General features: G+C 33.4%; 3 protein-coding genes across 4 annotated transcripts; all 3 read right to left on the reverse strand.

Moving 5' to 3' along the window:
- Window positions 1-1124: 1124 nt before the first annotated feature.
- Window positions 1125-2121, reverse strand: LOC132285916 (uncharacterized). Its single transcript, XM_059788153.1, has 3 exons — window positions 1963-2121; window positions 1717-1779; window positions 1125-1591 (listed from the first exon to the last, which is right to left on the reverse strand). Exons 1-3 carry the CDS (start codon window positions 2032-2034, stop codon window positions 1382-1384), a joined length of 345 nt encoding a protein of 114 aa, XP_059644136.1. The 5' UTR covers window positions 2035-2121; the 3' UTR covers window positions 1125-1381.
- Window positions 2122-7372: 5251 nt separating this feature from the next.
- On the reverse strand, window positions 7373-8918 carry LOC132285660 (GATA transcription factor 9-like). Its single transcript, XM_059787853.1, has 2 exons — window positions 8409-8918; window positions 7373-8306 (listed from the first exon to the last, which is right to left on the reverse strand). The coding sequence occupies exons 1-2, from the start codon at window positions 8700-8702 to the stop codon at window positions 7623-7625; spliced, it is 978 nt and encodes a 325-aa protein (XP_059643836.1). The 5' UTR covers window positions 8703-8918; the 3' UTR covers window positions 7373-7622.
- Window positions 8919-13244: 4326 nt separating this feature from the next.
- Window positions 13245-17329, reverse strand: LOC132283438 (protein transport protein SEC13 homolog B). Of its 2 annotated transcripts, XM_059785382.1 has the most exons (3): window positions 17177-17301; window positions 15009-15110; window positions 13245-14416 (listed from the first exon to the last, which is right to left on the reverse strand). In XM_059785382.1, the coding sequence occupies exons 2-3, from the start codon at window positions 15020-15022 to the stop codon at window positions 13423-13425; spliced, it is 1008 nt and encodes a 335-aa protein (XP_059641365.1). In that variant the 5' UTR covers window positions 15023-15110; window positions 17177-17301; the 3' UTR covers window positions 13245-13422. The 2 variants fall into 2 exon arrangements, with proteins under 2 accessions (XP_059641365.1, XP_059641366.1); XM_059785383.1 differs by lacking the exon at window positions 15009-15110 and having other exon boundaries at window positions 17177-17329.
- Window positions 17330-21358: the final 4029 nt, after the last annotated feature.

Raw genomic sequence — 21358 nt, forward strand, 5'->3', positions numbered from 1 at the left:
AGGTTGATCCTTCCCTTCCATTGGAGAGCTTGAAGGCACGGTGGTTTGGGGGTGGGTGTTGGTGGTTGTGGAGTTTTGGTGTGGTTGCTGCAGAATCCGGTTGTAGGATTGATGGGGTGTTGAGGGTAATTTGGGAATTTAATTATTTTAATATTTTATAATTAAAATTAATAAAATAGTGAAGGGTAATGTTGACTTTTCATATGTTTTAAGGCTCTGTTTGGCTTGTAAATATTATGAGGGGGTGTCATTGTCCCAAAACAGAGCAAGTTTAATCTGGCTGTCCTTTTGACAAACCTCAGGGAGTGTTAGTGTACTTTACCCAAAACAAAATTACCCTCATTTATTTATTTCTCCACTCTTATCTTCTTTCATCTCCTAACCTTCTGCAGACCCACTTTTCCTTCCAAGGTCTCAGACACCTCAAGAGACCCACTGATCACTCACCTCTCTTCTCCACAACCCATGTGTATATATATATATGTATATATATATATGTATATGTATAGCTTATACACACAATAAATGACTGGTGATTTTGTGGTTGTCCAGTGTCCACTCCCTTATGTGACCCACTGACCCAATATTTCTATTACGGAGAAGGCAAAAATTAATTTTGAATTGTGAAATGATACTATGGATCTCCTCAGTTTTTTTTTTTTTTTTTTTTTTTTTTTTTAAACAAACTTGTAAAGGCCCATTCTCTTAATAACTATGCATACAACATAAAATGTAGGGTTAATTTCACTCACATTCTTTTAGATTTGGCCAAATATCATAGGCCTTGCTATTAAGAGAATGGAAATTTGCAAGATTCTTTTTTTTTAGTGAATGAGAAATGCAGAGGTTCTTATCCCATGTTCAATTCAGTTAAAAGGATGTTGAACAGGTCAAATTAGGCCTTTGTGTAAATTGGATTTTTCTTATTTACATTCTTTAGAGAGTGAATGTCTTGATCTCAACTTTGTTCCTCTTCTTCTTCGCTCTTTCATAATTGCTCATCAAATATTGCAACTACGATATATAATTGTATTAATTGCAGAATGAATGAATTATATATAAAATCCTGTTACATTGAATTGATAAAATCCCAGGATGCATAAAAAGAAAAAAGAAGCAGCAAGGAAAGAAGTGCACATTTTATTAGACACATGCAAGTCCAAAGCCTAGAAGACAGCAGTGTATAATAATTACAATATATATGCCAACAGAGAGAGGGTCTTCCATAATTGTGATCCTTGATCAACTCTTTAACCAGCTTAATTAATTAATACAGATCAACTAATACATAACATTCAATAAATATAAACCAATCACTTCAAAACCTCTGGTTTTACAAGATGGATCAATTTACCACCAATCTCAACTTCAGTGGGAAGTTTCAAAAAGGAGCCGAAAGTGGCTCCTTAAGTACTTCAGCTTGATCCGGGGATTCGACGATATCAGAAGCACGTAAGCATTGGCAAGATGTTTCTGAGATGCCAGCTGCAGCAGCCTTCTCCTTGCAACCAATAATGTCAAGCATTGAATCTCCCTTTTGATTTTGAGCCATTTCTGTCATCTCCTTGACGGTAACAACTGGTCTAAGTCCCTGTAGGGAAACCATTTAATTAGCACCTCTTAATTTGCACTAAATTATCAAGCATAGATATGAAATGCATAGATATGTAATCCACTGCGTGTGTGTGTGTGTGACTCTGTGTAGTAGAAGCAAACCTCAATGAAGATACCCGATGCTTCATTGTGCTCCTTCTTTTGCACAATGTCTTCCGCTACTTCCTGATCAATGAAAAAAAAAACTACAAAAATCACTAAAAAGTAGATAATATATATAACTTTTGAATCCGTAATCCACTTAAAGGTTCGATAATTGGTTTAGTTCTCATTCATCACAAAACTGAACCAAACCGAACTGTGTGCACCCCTAGTTTTGATGCTATAAGAAGAGCGAGAAGATTTTACTCTGGCAAGGGTGATTTGCCCTTCATTCAATGTCCTGGGCTCCATTTCAATGGAGCAGCAAAAACTGGCCATGGATGAAACGCAAGTCGAAAACTCTCATGCAAACAGATTGGGTTGCAGCCCATTACCACAAACAATGTCACTTTCATTTCTTCCTGTGTATGCCTGCCTATATATAGCCATTGAGATGGATATTTTGGGTTAAATTTCACGGGCTAGCTTTTGACTTAAATTGTAGTGAAATAAGAGGTTAGGAAACAAAGAGAGACTCTCATTTCATTCACATCCCGTGACTTTTCATGTTTACAAACTTCCTCTTCACATCTTTCTCTCACCCTTTTTATCATTTACACTACTTCACGGGGATTATACCTTCCTTATTCAATTGGTTAGCAGAGGTGGGCCATTGAAGTCGACTATCAAATTGTGCTTACAATATCAGGACTCTTATGGTCCACTGTTTTTTTATAACCACGACAAAAAAATACTATACTACAACTTTGTACTAGCAAAGGTTGCAAGATTGGAGAAATTATTAAATATTTTGGGAGTTCCATGTCATCCTTTCGGATAAAAATTGTTAAGTTTAGGAATACGGATCCTCTCATACAAAGGAGAGGTCCGACAATTTATCTAACAAATGAGACATTGACATGTTACAATCAAATGAGACATTAACGTATTATAATCCAGCGTGACATTTTTCACTTGTGTTCGTAAACTGAAACATTTCATCCATCAATGAATATTTGAATTTTTTTTTTTTAATTTTTTTTTATAGAGCAGAGGATCCCAGACCTATCTTTATGTGATTGGACAGATATACCACATCAGCATTATGGCGTGGTACCCAATAATTCTCTTGGGCCTCCTCTTAGGCTAAGGCAATTAAGGCTACACTGGTTGCACTCAGCCCTGGACCAAAAGATCAGATGGGCATTCAGGATGCTAAGAGGTCCATATATATGCCCTGATCAAGCTTACATTTTTTGTCACACCAAAATATAGAAAATTTCTTTCAGTATAAAGCTTTTGGGAGGGCACATTTGTTTAACTAATGTGAACTATGGAGTGGTCCAAGAACATCCTGCCTACTCGCGCCGAACGCTTGACATAAGCCCGAATCAAGGACTAAGCCCGAATCAAGGACTGTGTTTGTCTCTGATATCAACTGTAACCGATGAATATTTGTCCATTTACTTAAAATCTCAAGTTGTTGGGTAGTACTGTATATTCACCCATTTATAACTAATCATTTTTCCATCTGAATTTGACGTGGGACAAATGACCCTTATTACAATATGCCACCGGGGCTTTGATATGAATTAATACGCCACGTGGTTATATGCAAATTTAGGAGTATGCATAGGCATAGTTGTGAGTCTTGTGATTTGTTTATATATGGTACTCTCTAACATTATTTTTATAGAAATTAAAATAAATTTTTGAAATGCTAATTAAGAACCTTTTAATTTAGACTTAGGACAATGATGATCTTAAGAAACTTCTAAAATCAGAAATTCTTGTTGCTATTAGAAGTTTTAGTTTTTTTTCATACATTAGTACCTAACTATATATGTACAGTTTTCAAAATTGAAAATAAAGAAAAGAAATGGTTCGATTCTCTTATTCTTATTTCTCGAACAAAGAGATCAATGAATTAGGATTTTAATGTATATAGATACAATATTAAAATGGTGGGTTTTTATTTATTTATTTATTTTTAAATGTTCCATTCAACTCAGGTTCTCAGTTATTTCACAAAAAAAAAGGAATTAGAATAGGTGTATTAGGAGGTGTTTGGTTAAGTGGATGGAGGGTGCTTCTCAGCTTAAGTTGGGGGTGGCATGGGGTTCCTATCTAGTGGAACCCTATTGGGTCAAATGATAAAGACAATGTTGAAGACAACCTTTGCCATAAAATGTCAAACTATGTATCACTTTTATATAATTAAGAAAATATATATATTTTTTCTTCTGCATAACTTCTGCCTTAATTGATTGATGGGTGGGTTATATAAGTATGAATTAAATAACATCGATGGGCTGATTGAAGTCCAATAATTAATATATACGGATCCATATCATAATAGGTCTAATTAGTTACATATTTCACAATGGTTGGAGCCATATCACTACATGAAAGAAGAGTACTACCGCCCAACTTCTCTATTTGGCCAAGCAATTGCTTGGCTTCAACCATCACCTACTGATGGTGACCCACCCACCTCCAAATGGGCTTGTCCAGATTCACACACACACACACACAAAACCTCCAATTCAAATTAAAAGTCCAATAGAAAAAGGAAAAAAAAACACTAGCTGTTCTGAGGCAAGAGCTAGTAGGAATGGACTAAATTTAATTACAATATGATTATTTTTACAAAATGATTGTTCTTAGGTTCTTTTCAAATTCAAAGATTGAATTTAGTTAATTAATTACTGTATTGTTTCATATATATATATATATATATATATATATATATATGTTAGATTAAGGAGTCAGATTACCTAATTTTTAAAAGACATATGCCCCCAGAGTCATTTGTCAGTAAAGGGTGGGGGAGGAGACAAGAACAATTGCATTTTCTTACCAAATGGTAACATGGAAAGATCCCTAGACATGGACACCAAGACATGCCGGAGGTCGGATATATTATCCAACAAAAATATATATAAATATATATATATAGTCATGAACGTCACGTAGTGCATGTGCCATTCTTCATCCACCACATGCATGTCTAACCCTCATCACTTCACATATATATATAAACACACACACACACACACATCACTCATCACTCCACCCCCAAGTGTACGTGTGTATATATATATACATATATATAATGATACACTGACATTTCTAGTGTACATACGTTGTACGTCCAAGTACCTTTATACATACACTGATTATATATGTATACAAATATATATATATATATATATATATATATATATATTGTGTCTTCTTGGTGTTTTAGAAAATTGTATATATGTGTAGGCCGATATACACTGATATACATGGGGGCTAGGCCATGCAGCCTATTTATATGCAGAGGCATCCAATTGATCGGTCAACAATCTTTAGCTCCCAATAATTGTCAATTTGATCTGCTGAACTGTGTTACAAAGATCTTTTTAAAAAAATTATCTAGTTTTTTTTTTTTTTTTTTGACAGGATTAGTGACATATATAGAGTTGATAACCTGAGTTTATTACATGACTTTATATAGGCTTTTTTATTACTCTTTTTGATATAATCACTTCAATCTAAAAAATGTGTATGTGGAACACTTTCTCATATACATAATATATCAAATTTCATTTTTACTTTAGAAAATAAAAAGAAGAAGTTGAAAATATATTAATAATTATTTATCCTAATGGATTATAGAAGGGAAGTGTGTCAAACTTTATTCACGTACTGAAAAAAAAAAATGAAAAAAGGAAAGAAAGAAGAAGAAGAACTGTCTCTATTTTTGTTTTTTGTTTTTTTTTTTTTTTTAAAGTTCGATTTGCATATAATATTGTATATGTCTTGTATATTTGACAATAATGATTATATTGCTAAACTCGATTCAGAACTATTAAGCTGATGGAGTACTAATATTACTGTATATACAAATGTGTGGTGTGTTGAATATTAATTAATATTCATTTATTATTTAAAAATGTAAGTGGAGCCCATGGCAGAGGAAATGTCTAGGATCAGGTGGACAGTTATATCTCCCCCGATGTTGCCTCATTTTATTTTAATCTTTCAATTCCATCTCCTTAATTAATTCCTGACCCAACTCATTTTTCTCTTTCTCGATCTCTTACCACATTCATTCTACCCACACTTCCACGCTGCTACTACTACGTAGGAAACACGATGTTCATTGTTTTCTCAACAGCCAAACAGGTCATACTTAAATCATTCAAATTCACTCTCAAATTTATTATTATTATTATTATTATTTTTTTTTCAAAAGAGTTCGAGTTTTTAATGAAGAAAAATCGTAGTTATATAGATTTGTAACTCTAAAAATAATTTTTTGTTATCAGAAAATTGGTACAAAAACAAGACCTATTTTCAAATAACTATCATTTATTATTCTCTGAAAAATGTTTTCTATTCTCTAAATTTTTTAGAATTGTTTTCAGAGTTACAAGTCAAACAAACTCATAATTTTCTTTAGTTTCATTACAAATTCATGACTTGTGACTTCCATTAGCATTAATGATCTTTGTTAAGAAAAAGAAGTGTTAAACTTCTTGTTAAAATGATTGTTTCTATGATTTTTAACATATATGTATGGAGATTAATCACTGTCAATGACTAATATGATGCCTTAATCTTGATTAAGATGTTAGTTTATAACCATTGGCCAAAGTGATGTTCCTTGCTTCTCTTGATGGTTAGATATTTAGGGTCCAATGGTCCTTCGTAAACAAACTACTCACAAAATAGACTAAATAGACTATGGAACTCGTTAGGTAAGCAAGAACTAGAATAAATCTTCTTTTAGTCGGTATTATATTTTTCAAGACAACTTTAAATAAAATAAAATAAAATAGAGTACTTTTTTCCAACGGTCACATGCCGTGATTACACAACAAAAGAAAATCGGATTATTTTTTTCTTTTTATTATTATAAAATAATGAATGCTGATTTATTGAAATATTAAATGATAGGTACTTTGCAATGGGAATGTCCTAAAAGAGACTCGGGCTGTGAATAGTGAATGCCCTATACAACTCATCTCTCACTTGTATTCTACAAGGCCATTTTACGGGTCGGGGCCTCTTCTGTCCTGGGCTTTGGCCTTATTCCTTTCCCTTGTATACTTTAAAATGGTATGTAACAATGAAGGGAATTTTTTTTTCTTTTCTTTTAAAATATTTTCAAATGTTTAAATCAATAATGAACCCATCAATTGCAATACAGTAATACTATTAGGAGCTTTTATCATTTTTTTAACATTCAATTATACCAGTCTCATGATTTTATTGTAATAAAATGAATTATTAAATTTATGTTAGTGAGTTCACAGATGTGATTGTTTATTTTTTATAAATTTAGAAATTAAATTGATAATATTATAAAATAAATAGTACTTTAACTTTTTAAATGAAATATTTATTTTGAAATATTTAAAAAGAGAAAGGTATTATACATATATGAAGGTGAGGATAGGGACCAAAAAAAAAAAAATTGAAAATAATAATATTTTAAGTTCCATAAAAGAAAATATCTCCGAAAATTGATATAGCAGAGACAATGGTTTTGGTTGAACCCATGAGCTATCCATGTGCACATGTCAACCTTTTGACATAATATGGGCACATAACTCCTCTGTGGCCCATGGTTTTCGCATTACTTCTCTCACGTCTTTGCTCCATCACCAAGCAAAGCAACTCAACATTTTCAGAAATAATAAAAAAATAAAAATTTAATTCTCAACTTATCAAAGATAGGACCCCAATAAAAAAACAAAATTACAAAGTCTACAGTGAAATGACCACTTCGTCCATCCCCACCTTTTTGCCTTCCTATTTCTAGATTTTTTTTTTTTCTTCTGAAAATTCAAATATCTAAAACATGTGAATTAGAAAAATAACAGTAAAAAAAAGAGATACCAAAAGCTAACGTTCTGCTATTACTACCGCACATGCTAGATCATCTGCCTGACATCAGGGCCGTTGGAATGATGAATCAAGTAATCATCACCGTTCGATGCTCCGAAAATCGTGTTTTGACTTAGAAAGTGTTGCGGCTGGGACCTATGGATGTCATTTTGCCTCCGAAGCTCAAGAACTTTCCGGTGAGAGTTCGAGTGCTTTGTCGACATAAAGGTCGGGCTTGCGGCAGGTCGGTATTCGGGCACCAACCGACCCGACTTGTATCGGACCCCACAGGCGTTACAGAGTGTTTTTGGACCCAAAGGCCCAGTCCGCCACTGCGGGGTCTTCTCGGAGGCGCAGTGGAGGCACTTCCGGCCCACAGTCTCTGAACCCTCTCTCTTCTTCAACGTCATCGTTTTAGGCGTTTTGTTGTTTGTATCTGAAGACGACGTCGTAGGACAGAGAACAAGGAGCCGGGACGTCCAGTCGCACGGGGCGGCGCGTGAGCGCCTGCTTCGGGCTTTTCCGGGGACTGAGACGTCCGGTCGAAGCACTGGCGGGTTGTTTCGGTCACCGGCGGTTGTTTCGGTGCCAAAACTGTGGGTTGTTTCGGAATTTGAGGCGTCGGTGGAAGCTTTGGCTCCGGAGATGAGTTGGAGATTCTGCAAATCGTCGCTTGAGAACGATTCTTCAGTGATATTCGAGAGCCATTCGAGCTCAGCCAAATCATCGTACTGTAAAGAAACAACAGAGCAAAACAAAATTGGTTAAACAACTAGCTACATTTTTTCTTGAAATTGACATTGTTTTTGAAACAAATTAAAAGCAGGAATTACCGGGACGCATAGTTCGCTGGAGAATTGAGCGTCGGTGAAACTCCGGCAGCTAATGTTGCCGGAAACAGATGAATTGCAGCTATCAATGGCGGTTAATGTGGAAGAATCAGTTGAATTTCCGGTGAAAGTGTCGAAGAAAGCGTCGGTCATGGTTTCGTCTTCTTTGGAGAAGTCGAGAAGGTCCTCGACGGTGAAGTGGTTGTTTTCGGCGGTCGGTTTGTGATCGGAATAGTGATTTGCGGACGAGAATTGGTTGCCAAAAAAACTGCCGACGAAGAAGTCTGGAGCTTCCATTGTTGTGTGTGTTGGTTTGAGGGCAGGGGGCAAACAGAAGAGAGACGCAAAAGCAACGGTTTTCGTAGGAGTTTTAGAGAGAGAAAAAGGTGGAGAGAGAAAAGAGGCGTTGGATTGCGTTTGAAGATGACAGGCGGACAGAAGAGCTGAAAGTGGAGTGGTGTGGGTGATGAGTGAAAAAGGAGGAGGGGCCAATTTATAATTTGAGGAAATTGAAGCATCTTTATTACCTGATGAGAGCAAAATATTAAATAATGGCAAGTCACTTGCTACTTCTGTAAAGCTGTTTCAGCTGCTCAAATTACGTTATTGCACTTCTGTTTTTTCTTTATCTCCTATAACTCTTTATTTTTATGCAAACTAAGGGGCACGGATAAACATACCAATCGGACTGGAAAAAAAAAAAAAAAAAAAAAAAAAAAACCTATAGGACATGAGTACGGTATCATACAAACATGATAATTTCATAAATTTTATTTTATCTTTTAAATTGATAATAATTTTTTTGATTTTTTCTACATTATCATATATGTGATCGTGAATTTATATAAATGCTATTTCTCTTTCCAATATATTTAATTAATTCATAATATATATTAAAACTACAATGAAAATCTATTTTTTTTAATAATATATAACTAAAAATAAAAAATACTTCTAGTTGTGTCTAATAAATTTTCAATCAAGTCATATAAAAATATATATATTTATATATGTATCAAATTTCAAGACATTTATAATGTCAAAGAGAGCAATAATACTCCTCAAAGAATGTTCATACGCTTTATATTACAAATGAACGGAATTGCTTATTAGTAATTTGGATGTAATTTATTAAAGATTCTGCTTATATTTATTAATTAACTAAATTATATTAACTTATTGAACAGTGATAGAGAAATCAAAATTTTCTATTCGAAAAAAACACCAAACTTGTCATGTCAGGCTCATTACGCGTGAAATAATTCCTTACCATCTATTTTTCTTTCTCTCCCCACTTTTCCTTTCTCTCTCCTCTATTTGTTTCATAAATTCTTCTCACCTTTTTTTTCTCTCTCAAAATTTGGTAGTCATGCACAAGAATTTCCATTACAAGAGACATTTATTTTCTTACAAAATAAAATATACTTGAAAAGAAAACCAATTTGTTTATTTTAAAAATAAAAAATTTAACTAGAAAAGAGAAATGGATGAATCTTTTTAAGTTTTTCTTTAATTTATATGGATACAAAATCCGAAAAAAGAAACAACAGTTACGAACAAATACCAGCCCAACTCAAATGACTTATTTCTTTTTCCATTTCCTACACGACTGTATCTTTTGTTTTCTCCTTTTACAAGGAAATCAATCACATCCAAACTCCTCCCTATCCCTAAGAATCCGATGTTATCCCCGTGTGAAGAGCCCTATCCAGGCAGGCAAATTTTTTTCCATTATTTTTTTTTATTTATTTTTTTGGTGTATGTTGTTTTGGAAGAAATTTTAATGGTTATTTTTTTACCTTCAATTTTGAGAAATTAAAACGTAATAGAACTAGAATTGAAAGAGGGAAGAGCAAGAAAAGAAGAAAGAAAAATGAAGAGTAACAGAAGAGAGACAAACAAAGAGATAACAACATCTCATGTGCGGTACGATAAGTTGATTTGGCCTATGATTTGGATGTTTGGTTCGGTTCCATATCATTTTCCTAACTTATTTGCTAAACAACTAAATTGGAAGAATGGTACACTAATCTCAATTTTTACTTAGACAATTATCTGATTAAAACATTTGTTATTTTAAAAAATTATTATATCAATTCATCTATAAAAATATAAAAATATTAGAAAATAAATATAGTTTTATCTATTTATTTTTTTAAAAAATCAAATATAAGAAAGTAAATTTAAATATAAAAATTAAACATTATGTTTCAAAATTTATTAGTCTAGTGGACTTTATGGATCGGAACTAGCTGGCATAAACAAAATTGCATGGTACATACAATATATCAGCATAAGTGGGCTTAACTAGAATAAGTATATTAAACTAACAATTACTAAGCATATTATTGAGGGTGGATAAGTAAATTAACTACAAACTAACAATTAATTAGTATATAATTGAGCAATTAATGTAAGTAAACTAGTTGAAAACCAAGAGATAAGTAATGGTTAGAAAATTTTCAGCCCTAAAGAATCGATCATAAGGAGGCTTTGTCGCCGTGACGCTTCCATTAATGTCCAAGTTTACAGCCGGATTCCGCTACACACACTCTCTTTTTCTCTCTTAAACTTTCTCTCTCTAATTATTTATCCATAGGGACTCGTGCTTTTTGTAATTTAAATTTGTTACTCTGATTTTCTGAAATATTTAAATAGAATTATTTGTACTTTCTACCCCCTCTTATCATTCCTGTTCTCATATTCCATAAACCACGTTTAAGCACGACGATTACAGCTTGGCTTAACCTAACCAACAGTCATGATCTAAACCACGTGTTTCCTCCTCCTCCTTATCTGCTTTTACCCTTTTTTTTTTTTTTTTTTTTTTTTTTTTTTTTTCAATCTTCTCATTCCCATTTAGCACAAAATCTAGTTTACCCACTTAACGCCTTGATTTTCTCCTGAGACATTTCTCTACATGCATTTAATGTGGTAAAACGGTGAAGTTTATGTGAAACATGCAATAACTTTAGGTCGGTGGATGAATAAAATATGTCAAATTTGATTCCTATCAAATTTCATCCATTGGGGATTTACAGTTCATTTATTTATAACATAAACATTTGTAATTTATTCTATAAAAATAAAAAAAAATTATATAAATGTGAATTCGCACTTGTGCACATGACATTTCATTTGAAGTTTGGTCTTAATTAATTCACTTTGATAAATAGAATAAATTAGTGGTCAGTTATCAATATCATAATTAATTAAGGATTCTTGTATTAAATGATAAAAAATGAATTAGTTTTTGTTTGGACTCTTGATAAATGGTGTTTATCCTTTTTGTTTAGTCTATTATTGGAGTTTTTTTTTTTTTTTTAAATAATAATAATAATATGTGTTGTGTTCTTAAAATGGGTGGATGTGGTCCAACCGAGCACGTGACAAAGGTGGGGTGGTACTGTCAGCAGTCATGTGAGAGGGGTTCGTTCATAGTATTAGGTTGGTTTTCAAAGGGCCAACGCAGAGGTGGTCAAATTCCAAGTATAGCTGGAAGAACTTGGAATGGGCTTTTTTTATTTTCGGTCTGTGTCCCTCAACCCACGACCCATCCTTCTTTGATGCTTCTCACACGTGCGTCAACCCCTTGCATGTCTACCTACACCACCCCCATCACCAACGTGGTTGCACGTGTAGAGCAAGTCACGTGCCTCTCCCCTTGATATGTGGCTTTGAGTGAGGTGAGGACGGCTCCAATCAATATTTCACTTCCCTCCATTTGTTTGCCCTTTCAAGGTTTGTACCTTGGACTCAGAGTACTTCATCCATACAATTTTGAAATGTTTAATGATAGTCATGCTTGTGTCTTGCGCCAATTGTGAATCGACTCGAGACCTACTTACTCAACTTAATCATGTAGTATGTGCACAACCGGAGAATCATTTTCTGATAAGCTGCTGTGAACTTCAAAACGTCAAAAAGGATGGAATGGTGACACATTTTCGATTACACAATGGGGTGTGTGGGCCTCACAGCTGTGTGGACCTCACACATCGCCATTTGGAGGTTCTCCAAATATCATTTGTGGAAAATTAATGGTGATTGGTGACATCTGATGCCACATCAGCTCTGCTGCTTCTATGCCTTGAGGATCACATGAGACATGCATCTCATGCATTGCTTTGTAACAAAATTCCAGAAACCAGGATTGGACATTAGGCAAAAACAGCTTCTCAAGGAAGTACTGCCTCGTACAAGTATTTCTTCAATTTCAACCGTTAAAGCCTGCACTTGAATTGTAATGCTTCACATGCCAAGAGATCTTATCATCTCTTTCCGTAAAGCCAGTCATGCTTTACTTGTCCAAAATCTGTACTCCAACTGGAATACAATGTTAACTGCAAGCATCATCAACACATTCCTTCATATGCTAGGACATAAGAACATAAAGTAACATTGGCCCAATAAATATTTCAAATTCTTCCATTGTACACGAAACATTAATACAATTAACAGCACAGAAACATTAACACAATAACAGCATCACACGACGACTTCATTCATTCTATTCATATCCAATAAAAAATATAACTTCATTCATCCTCTTCTTATCCTACGGATCATGATTCATAAAGAAAACAGACCGCGCTCTCTCCAAATTCCATTTAGCTTTAAGGTAGTACAGGACATAAACTTACTCTTGGATCACTATCATCAACAGTACCACCATACACAGTCGCACACATTCCGTCCATTTAACAAAAAATTTATCAAATCATTGCCCAAGGGAAAAGTTCTACAATATTACTGCATAAATATCAAAATCATGGGAGCATTTGTTAAAAAAACAAATATCTAGTAAAACACTAATAAACATTAATAAACATTCAAGCCTTGCTAAGAAACTAAAAGTTCAAATATCTGAAATAAGTTTTAATGTTAAAGGAATATTGTTTGAGAAAAGTTCTCAACTGTATTAACTCAGTGCTTGGAGAATAAGGTCCTGACTTATGTTAAAAGATAAGACTGAAAACAAGATCTAGCTTCACATAAGAGTTCATATATTTAAACTTTACGAATCCACTGTTGTCACCTGTTGCCATTCCCCATCTACTGCTTCTTTCCACAATGTTACATTGTTATTCCCATCAGCCACCGCCAGTATGTTTCCAGTGAGCGACCATGAGACCCTCCAAACAGGGGTCTCAAAATCCTTCAAAACCTTACCGTCCCATTGGTCCCCTTCCTTTGCCACGGTCCATATAATAACTTTTCCGTCCTGTGAAGCACTGGCAATTGTAGATTTAGGAAGTCCCAAGTTTGGTGCCCAAGCCACATCTCTAACCCAATCAGTATGCATTTGAAGAGCAGGGAAGCAATCCATCTTCCAAACTCCATTGTAAAGCTTCCACACTTTAACAGTATTATCACAACCACCAGATGCAAGCTTCTGAACAGGGTCCAGCATGCCAGAACCAACAAGAGCACCGGGAGCCATTGATGGGGCCCATGATACAGAAGTAACACCAACTGGATGAGCTTGGTCAATTCGTGATGTATCCCAGCCACCATCAGATCTTGCAGTGAAAACTGAGATATTCCCATCCGAGGATCCACAAGCCAAACAGAGACCCACTTCATGAGGAGCCCAAGCAATGGAATTTACAGATGATTTGTGCTCATCAAAAACATGGGCTTGGCTCCACTCATTAGGGTTACCTTCCTTCCAAATTATGACCCGCCCATCATAAGAACAGGAAGCAAGGAGGGATCCAAACTTGGGGTGAGCCCAAGTTACTTGCCATACGGGTCCTTGGTGACCACTCAAAGTTGCAAGATGCTGAGAGGCTGAATTGTTGACCCCAATTATCTTAATGGTGTTGTCAGAAGATGCCGTGGCAAGACGCTTGCCATAGTAATCCATCACCACATCATGAACTACATCTTGGTGACCACTTTCAATCTTTTGTGAAGGCATTTGTGTCACCAAGTAAATAACTATTTTCACTTGTGCTTTTACACTGAAATCAAATTGCTTCTTCCTAAATAAGCTCCCACAGACAGCCCTAATATAGCACAAAAGAGAGAAAGTTTGGCCCTTTTAGAAATTAAATTCATATGAGTAAGAAATGGTGCTATCTATCTTATCAGATATTCAAAATGCTGAATAAAATAGCATAATAATAATTAACATGTCTTTCTTACAAATAATAGACTAAAGAGCAGAGTAGTAAGTTATATTAGGGGTGCACATTGTACAATTTGTTCCGTTAAGAGGATAAACCAGAACCAAACCCGATGTTAATGGCTCCATGAAAATTGGAACAATACCGAACTGACAGAACAGCATAAACCGAGCCAAGCCAAACTGAAATCCAATATTTTACACTATGTAATCAACAGTTTGGTTTTTCCATATTGCACTCACTAGATTTATTTGGGAAATTAGCATATGCATGCTAACATTGAAAGGTACAACCATAAGTAATTAGGATCCTAACAAAGGCTAACAAAAAAATACTGATAAATAAAGAAAGAAAGAACACAGAACTGGTTTTTAAATTATCAAATGCAAAAGCAGTGGTTAACACTCTGCTGAATATAGAATTGAATCTGTTATATAAGACGGTGCATTTGGAAGTATTCACAAAGATTTACATAATTATTTGCATTTGAAGACTATATCAATATGTCAAACAATATTTTGTGTTACTGTACTGGCAAAAGCCTTCTTGAGCGCTTGCAGCGTACATCTTAAACCTTCAAAAGACAAAAATAAGGGATGAAAAATACAGAAAAAAGAAAAAGAAACACAAAAAGCTTGCAATCGCTAACAGGATAGAAAGATATGCAAAGGATAGAAAGTGAAAAAAGTTTGCTATAAGCTTTTTCAGATATCTTGTATAGTTTTGCGGAAATTTAGGGTGCTAATATTGATGACATGAAAAAGATTGAAGCATGAAGTTCCAATTTGATGAATTTTTTAGGTGATTCATGACGTGGAAAGGGTCTAGGGATTAGGGAAAACAGATTTTTGGGTTAGAAAGAGTTTATATATATGTGTGTGTGTGTGTGTTTATCAGGTAAATCCTCACACACACTGCCCATGCCGGGGTTCAAACCCCCCCCACACAAAGGGAGGTTATACCATCGGGCTATTAGCCAATTGGTAGAAAGAGTTCGTATATAACCATGAACATCTGTGTGCAAGGTCATAGAAACCTATACAAAGAACCATAAAATAAAACCCTGCATGCTTATATATAGTTTTATGGATCAGTTTGGATTGGATCAATTTTTTAACCCCCGAACCGTGAACAACCAATACTAATAGTTCAACTGTTTCTCGAATCGGGACCGAATTGTTAACCTTCAATCACAGTTTGAATAGAATCAGATTGCAACCATAAGTTAAATAAATTAGAGATGGACTTTGAGAAGTTTGAAGGGAAAAAACTAAAGAAATTGTTTGTGCATCAATAGCAAGAGTTAATAACAAACGTGCGTAGAAGTGGATTTGATTGGTTAATTAAGGAAACCAATATAGAACAATGAAGCTGGCATGAATAAAAGAGACCAGGCTTCAGATTGAACCTGATAAATTACTACAAGCAACTCAATCAAGAGAATATGAACAAATGACATCAGACTGATCATATATATATTCAATTAGTTTGTAAATGTAAGAAACTCTAATAGGAATGAATGTAATCACTAATTCGGAACTTAGAGTTGGATCAATGTTGTTTTTGTTTTCTAAAATTTTATATTACCTGTTCTATTCACCCAGTAATATGCTTTAAAATTGCATTGGAACTTCCCATTTTTAAAGCATGATTGCAAAATTACACAAGTCCTCTCCTAAGAGTGTCCCAAATGTCCTGCCATGTACCAGCTGTATTTGTGCCATGTCCAACCAATTAACAAAAAAAAAAAACTGAACTTCAGAACACTTCTAACCATGTAGGACACGTGTTTGGCTGTGCCCCCATGCGTGTCCATTTTGGTCACTGCCACCACACTTCCTAGAGGAGTGTCATGTTTCATATGCGGTAAAACAAGGATAGATTAGGGGGAAAATGGAAAAGGAAAAAGCATAAGCAAGAAATAGAGGTTATACCTAGTATGGACCAGATAAGGAAAAATTCGCTATAATAATAGGTCACGTGCAACAAAGAGGATACAAATGCCCGAGCAAGAGCAGCAATTTAATTATATGTTGGTAATACCAAAAGGACTAAAGCATGCAGAAAAAATGAGGTGAGAGAAACATGATTCCCTATAATTTCTGTGCCAAAGATAGAGTTAAACGGCACCAATAGGAGAAAATATATATATATATAACGAACAAATAGCACAAACTCAATAGTTGGGATTAAATAGATTCTCAGCTGAAAATGAATTTCGTGTATATAACTTAGGTAATAATTCTACATCACACGCATGAATTATCGGGCTATTACAGTGTGATTGGAATCATTCTTTAGTGTTGCCATGATAAACAATATATATAAGTACACACAAATTGAGCTAAAACTAGTAGAGACAATCGAAATTCAACCCAAATTAGGGTTTGGTAAACAATTCAAATGCCCAAAACTAATACATATCTACGTTAGAAACCCTAAGCAAAATACAAATCCAAAAGCAAGATATACAAGATATACACATGGATCGCATCAGATAAAATTCAAAATACAAATCCAAAAGCAATACCAACAATAAGAAACCGATCAAACGTATAAAACCAAATTCACGAGTGTCATATAGAGATTTTGAGAGAGAAATTTTTAAGAGAGAGATATATAGACGATGATTTGTCGAACCTGATGTGAACAAGAGCCCGAAGAGATTTGCGGAAACGCCTTGAAACCAAGCCAAAACTAGTAGTTGAAAAACAAAACGAAGACGCAACAAGTAGCCAAACGACTGCGTCCTTGGCAAGGACTAAATACTAAATATGGATAATTAAGTTGCAGGGTGATTGGGCATTTATTATGTGCCTAAATTTATAGGCCCGTGTAGTTTTTGGACCTACGAAGTCTGCCTCCAAGGTAATACGTTTTATTATTATTTTTTTATTTTTTATTTTTTTCCTGTAATTTTTATTTTTTAATGTTCATGTGCATCATTGTGGGTGGTCTCGATTCTTTTGCCGTCCTAAGTTCCTAACCCACATATACACTCATAACAAAAAATATTATAACAATTTAAAAGTATTAAAAAAAAATGAAAGAAAAATAAAACTAAATTAATAAATCGGAGTGTGTTAGGCTTTTGGCATGTAAATTTTCGTAGGGTATTGCATATTTTTTCAAAGAAAAATAAAAAAAAGAGAGTTATAGGTATAATTACATTATTTACATGCTACAGTTGGATGTATTACTTATAAACCATTTTCTTTCTTTTCTTTTTCAACAAAAAGAGACCACATATATGATGCTAGCTAGCATTAATGCTAGTGGTCCGTGCTGCATGTTATGTATTTTGCACGAAAAGAATTACTATATACTAATATATATATAGAATTATTTGTATTTTCTATCATCAGAATATTGTGCCAGTAGACAGTAGAGGTGGATTTGCTACTGTTACAAGCCCAGCCCAATGGATAGAAAATTAGCAGAAAATTGGTATTGACTAAGTATTACAAGAGGAGTCTTGTCCCACATCCGGGTGGGTATGCAGCACTACCCAATAACTTGAGTTTTTAGATAAATGGGCAAGTATCCACCCGTTACAGTTAGTATCAGAGGCAGACTCAGTCCTTGATTCAATGTCAGGTTAAGCACTGAACCTGGAGGGCGTCTAGGTCTTCACTCTGGATAGACAGGGTGGTCCGACCGCAACGAAGGTATTGCGTGGGTTCGGGTGGGGAAGAATATTACATGGGAAGACTTATCACATATCGGATCCGGACAGGAAGTGACATGTGTATAGATGGATAGATATGCAACACTACTCAATAGTTTGAATTTTTTAATAAATGAGAAAACATCCACCCATTACACTAGGGTATTAGAAGTTTGAAAACCAGGCCCAATACATCTAAGCCCAACTTAGTGAAACTCCCAACTCCAAATATTACTCTCTATAAATTTAACATGGTGGAGATGTTCTTAGAATATTTTACAACTTAATAAAATTAATTTTTACTAAAACTTGGAAAGATTTCAAAATTTTATATTATTTAATATTTTATTTCCTTAACTAAAATTTAATTATTATAAACCTTTACTAAGTTATAAACCATTTTAATATAAAATTAAGGAATGCCAATTAAACTCCTCGCATATATGTTTGGAAATAAATATATAAATAAATATTCTTTAATTGAACGATAATTTTGTTATTAATAATTGTTAAATATTTAACTATATTCATTTTTTGAATTAAATTTATTTAAAATTAAATTATTTTCTGGAAAGTGATATTTTTTTTTTCTTTTTGAAAAGCTAAAAAAAAATGGCGCCCTTGTAGATAAAGATTAATAGAAAGACCACAATCATGAACTCCAATTACAGCCACGACTCCTTCTCTCTATATATTTGTTCTGTAACTCTCAAATCTCCCCTTACCCCTAAAAAAAAAAAGAAAAAAAAAAAAAGAAATATTCGCGACTACCGACACAAGGTAGGCTCCATTCTTCTATTGTCTCTATGTTTATAAACTATATATATATATATATATGCACTTTAATACATGCTGTTTATATGTATTGATATATCAATTTTTTGCCTTCGTTGGCATTCATTTGATTCTAGGTTTTTTGTTCTACTTTATGCATATAGATTCACTTTATTTTATTTCCTGGTTAATTGATTTCTTGTTTTAATTAACTCAGAAAGCTTGTTTTTGAATTCTTGGAATTTTATCATTTTATTATATATTACATATAATGGGGACTTATCATAAAATGATTAAAAACATTTTTGTCTAAGGCTTCTTTGTATTTTGAGATATGTCTGGCTTTTAAAATCAAGAACAGATCTAGAAATTTCTATGAGGCGGTAAATTTATATAGAGAGATTTTTTTATAATTTTAATGGAGATAATTTCAAAAATTTATGGATATAAAGACAAAAAAAAAAAAAATTTAGAGTATAAAATACAATAATAAAAAAATTTCAGTGGAACAGAGGCTCACAATAGATCCGGCCCTGATAAAAATCCTAGGACTTAGAAATTAGGTCTTACAGCAAACATTCACCTGCTGCTTTTACCACCACCACAATCTCCAAATGTAAGTAGCTACCAATGCCATCTCAACCCACTCTTGCTTATCATTTGTGAATGGGAATTTTACATTAATTCGTTAGATATTATTAAGAGTAGCATTTGTGATTTTTCTTTGTTTGTTATATTGCATGGTAGATGTTCCTATTTTTTAGAATGGAATTTTCATGTAATTCTTGGAGATGATGAAGATAACATTTATGATTTTATTTTATTTTTTATTATTTTTTTTTTTCTCTCTTTTGCATTGTTGATGTTCCTAGTTTTGGGAATGGAGTGCTGTCTTTAGCTTTCTGTTATGGATAAAGTATTATTCATTGGGTTTACCGTCAACCAAAAGTCCAGCGCCGATCTTGAGATTTTCAAATATTTTGAAGGTCTTAGGCGAACTTTCAAAATGCGAGGTATTTATACATAAGGTTTGAGTGCTTAATTTTCATTAAAATGAGACTATAAACACTAAGGTGGCTTGAAATAATTTGGGACCGTAGGCAAAAAATAAAAGGTGGCATTTTAATAATATATTAATATTAAATAATATTTATTCAAAAATCATCCTTCTTATTTGTAAAATGCAAAATTACTAATTAGATTCTTGTATTTAAGTTTGGTCAAAATATACAAAAATATGAAATATATATATATACATAAATTTATAATAACAAAAATTAATAAAAATAAAAAATATTAAAGAAAAAGAACAATAGAAACAGATTTAAAAAACACCAATCCAATGCTCCTACAAATTATTCAATAGAATAAAAATGAGTTTAATCGAGAGTAATGAGTATTGATCGAGTGGATAAGAAAGAGACCTATAAACTTGTAACGAGAGATGAAAGAGACGACTTGTTGAGAGAGGAGAGAAAGTATGTTAGGAATAAGAAAATAAATAAATAAATAAAATATAAAAGAAATATGGAAAGTTTTACCACTTTTCAAAACAATGGCTAAATACATTTTAAATATCTACTGTGTTGTTAGCTGTAAAAAAAATGCGAATTAGAGAGAGAAAAAAACGAATTTATTTAAGAATATAAATCTTTGGGACCAATATTAAAATTCTGAATGAGGAGGAGAGAGAGAAATATATAGATAGAAAAAAGAAAAAGAAAAGTCATTTAAGGATATAATCTTGGACGCCTCATATTTTTGTATTGATTAGAGTTAAATTAAAAAACGTGAATGAGGAGGAGAGATAAAAGAGAGAAAATAAAAAAGTTATTTTAAGATATAAATTTTTGAAACCCACTATTAAATTTCAATATGAATTAGTTTTTAATAATATTAAGAAATAATTATTTTATACCTTATATATAAAAAAAAAAACTTAAATTTTGAATCCTTCTAAATTGGAGACCTAGGCAACCGCCTGGGTCGCCTATACCAGGCAAAAACCCTTGGTTCTTTGTTTGAGGTTTAGTATTGTCTTGTTGATTATTATCACTCACTTCATTTTGTGGGTAGCTAGGCTTGTGATACATTTACCAAGAAAGTTTAGGAAAAAATAAAAAATAAAAATGAGTGTTATGCCTGTGCTTAAGGGGTTCATAGCCCCTCATTACCTTTTATGTACAATACAAAAGAAAACTAAAGTCATCATCGTTGTTGAGTTGATCCGTTTATTAAAGGTGCACACAGAATCGATGGAATCGTTAAGAACTGGAATCGGAGTTCGTGCTTTAGTTTCGGTTTTGGTTCCTCTTCCAATTTCTAGGAACCGTTAAGAACCAGAACCGTAGAATAATTATATATATTATGTTTTTAATTAT

This window comes from Cornus florida, unplaced genomic scaffold (genome assembly GCF_030987335.1).
Source record: "Cornus florida cultivar Cherokee Brave unplaced genomic scaffold, ASM3098733v1 CherokeeBrave_3.0.0_Hap2_Chr11, whole genome shotgun sequence".
Lineage (NCBI taxonomy): Eukaryota > Viridiplantae > Streptophyta > Magnoliopsida > Cornales > Cornaceae > Cornus > Cornus florida.

Coding starts and splice junctions, on each gene's coding strand:
- LOC132285916 (XM_059788153.1), bottom strand. CDS start 2,034: ATGGCCAGTTTTTGCTGCTCCATTGAAATGGAGCCCAGGACATTGAAT. Junction 1,780..1,962: donor GGCAAATCACCCTTGCCAGA/GTAAAATCTTCT, acceptor TTCATTGATCAG/GAAGTAGCGGAAGACATTGT. Junction 1,592..1,716: donor CATCGGGTATCTTCATTGAG/GTTTGCTTCTAC, acceptor GTTTCCCTACAG/GGACTTAGACCAGTTGTTAC.
- LOC132285660 (XM_059787853.1), bottom strand. CDS start 8,702: ATGGAAGCTCCAGACTTCTTCGTCGGCAGTTTTTTTGGCAACCAATTC. Junction 8,307..8,408: donor CCAGCGAACTATGCGTCCCG/GTAATTCCTGCT, acceptor GTTTCTTTACAG/TACGATGATTTGGCTGAGCT.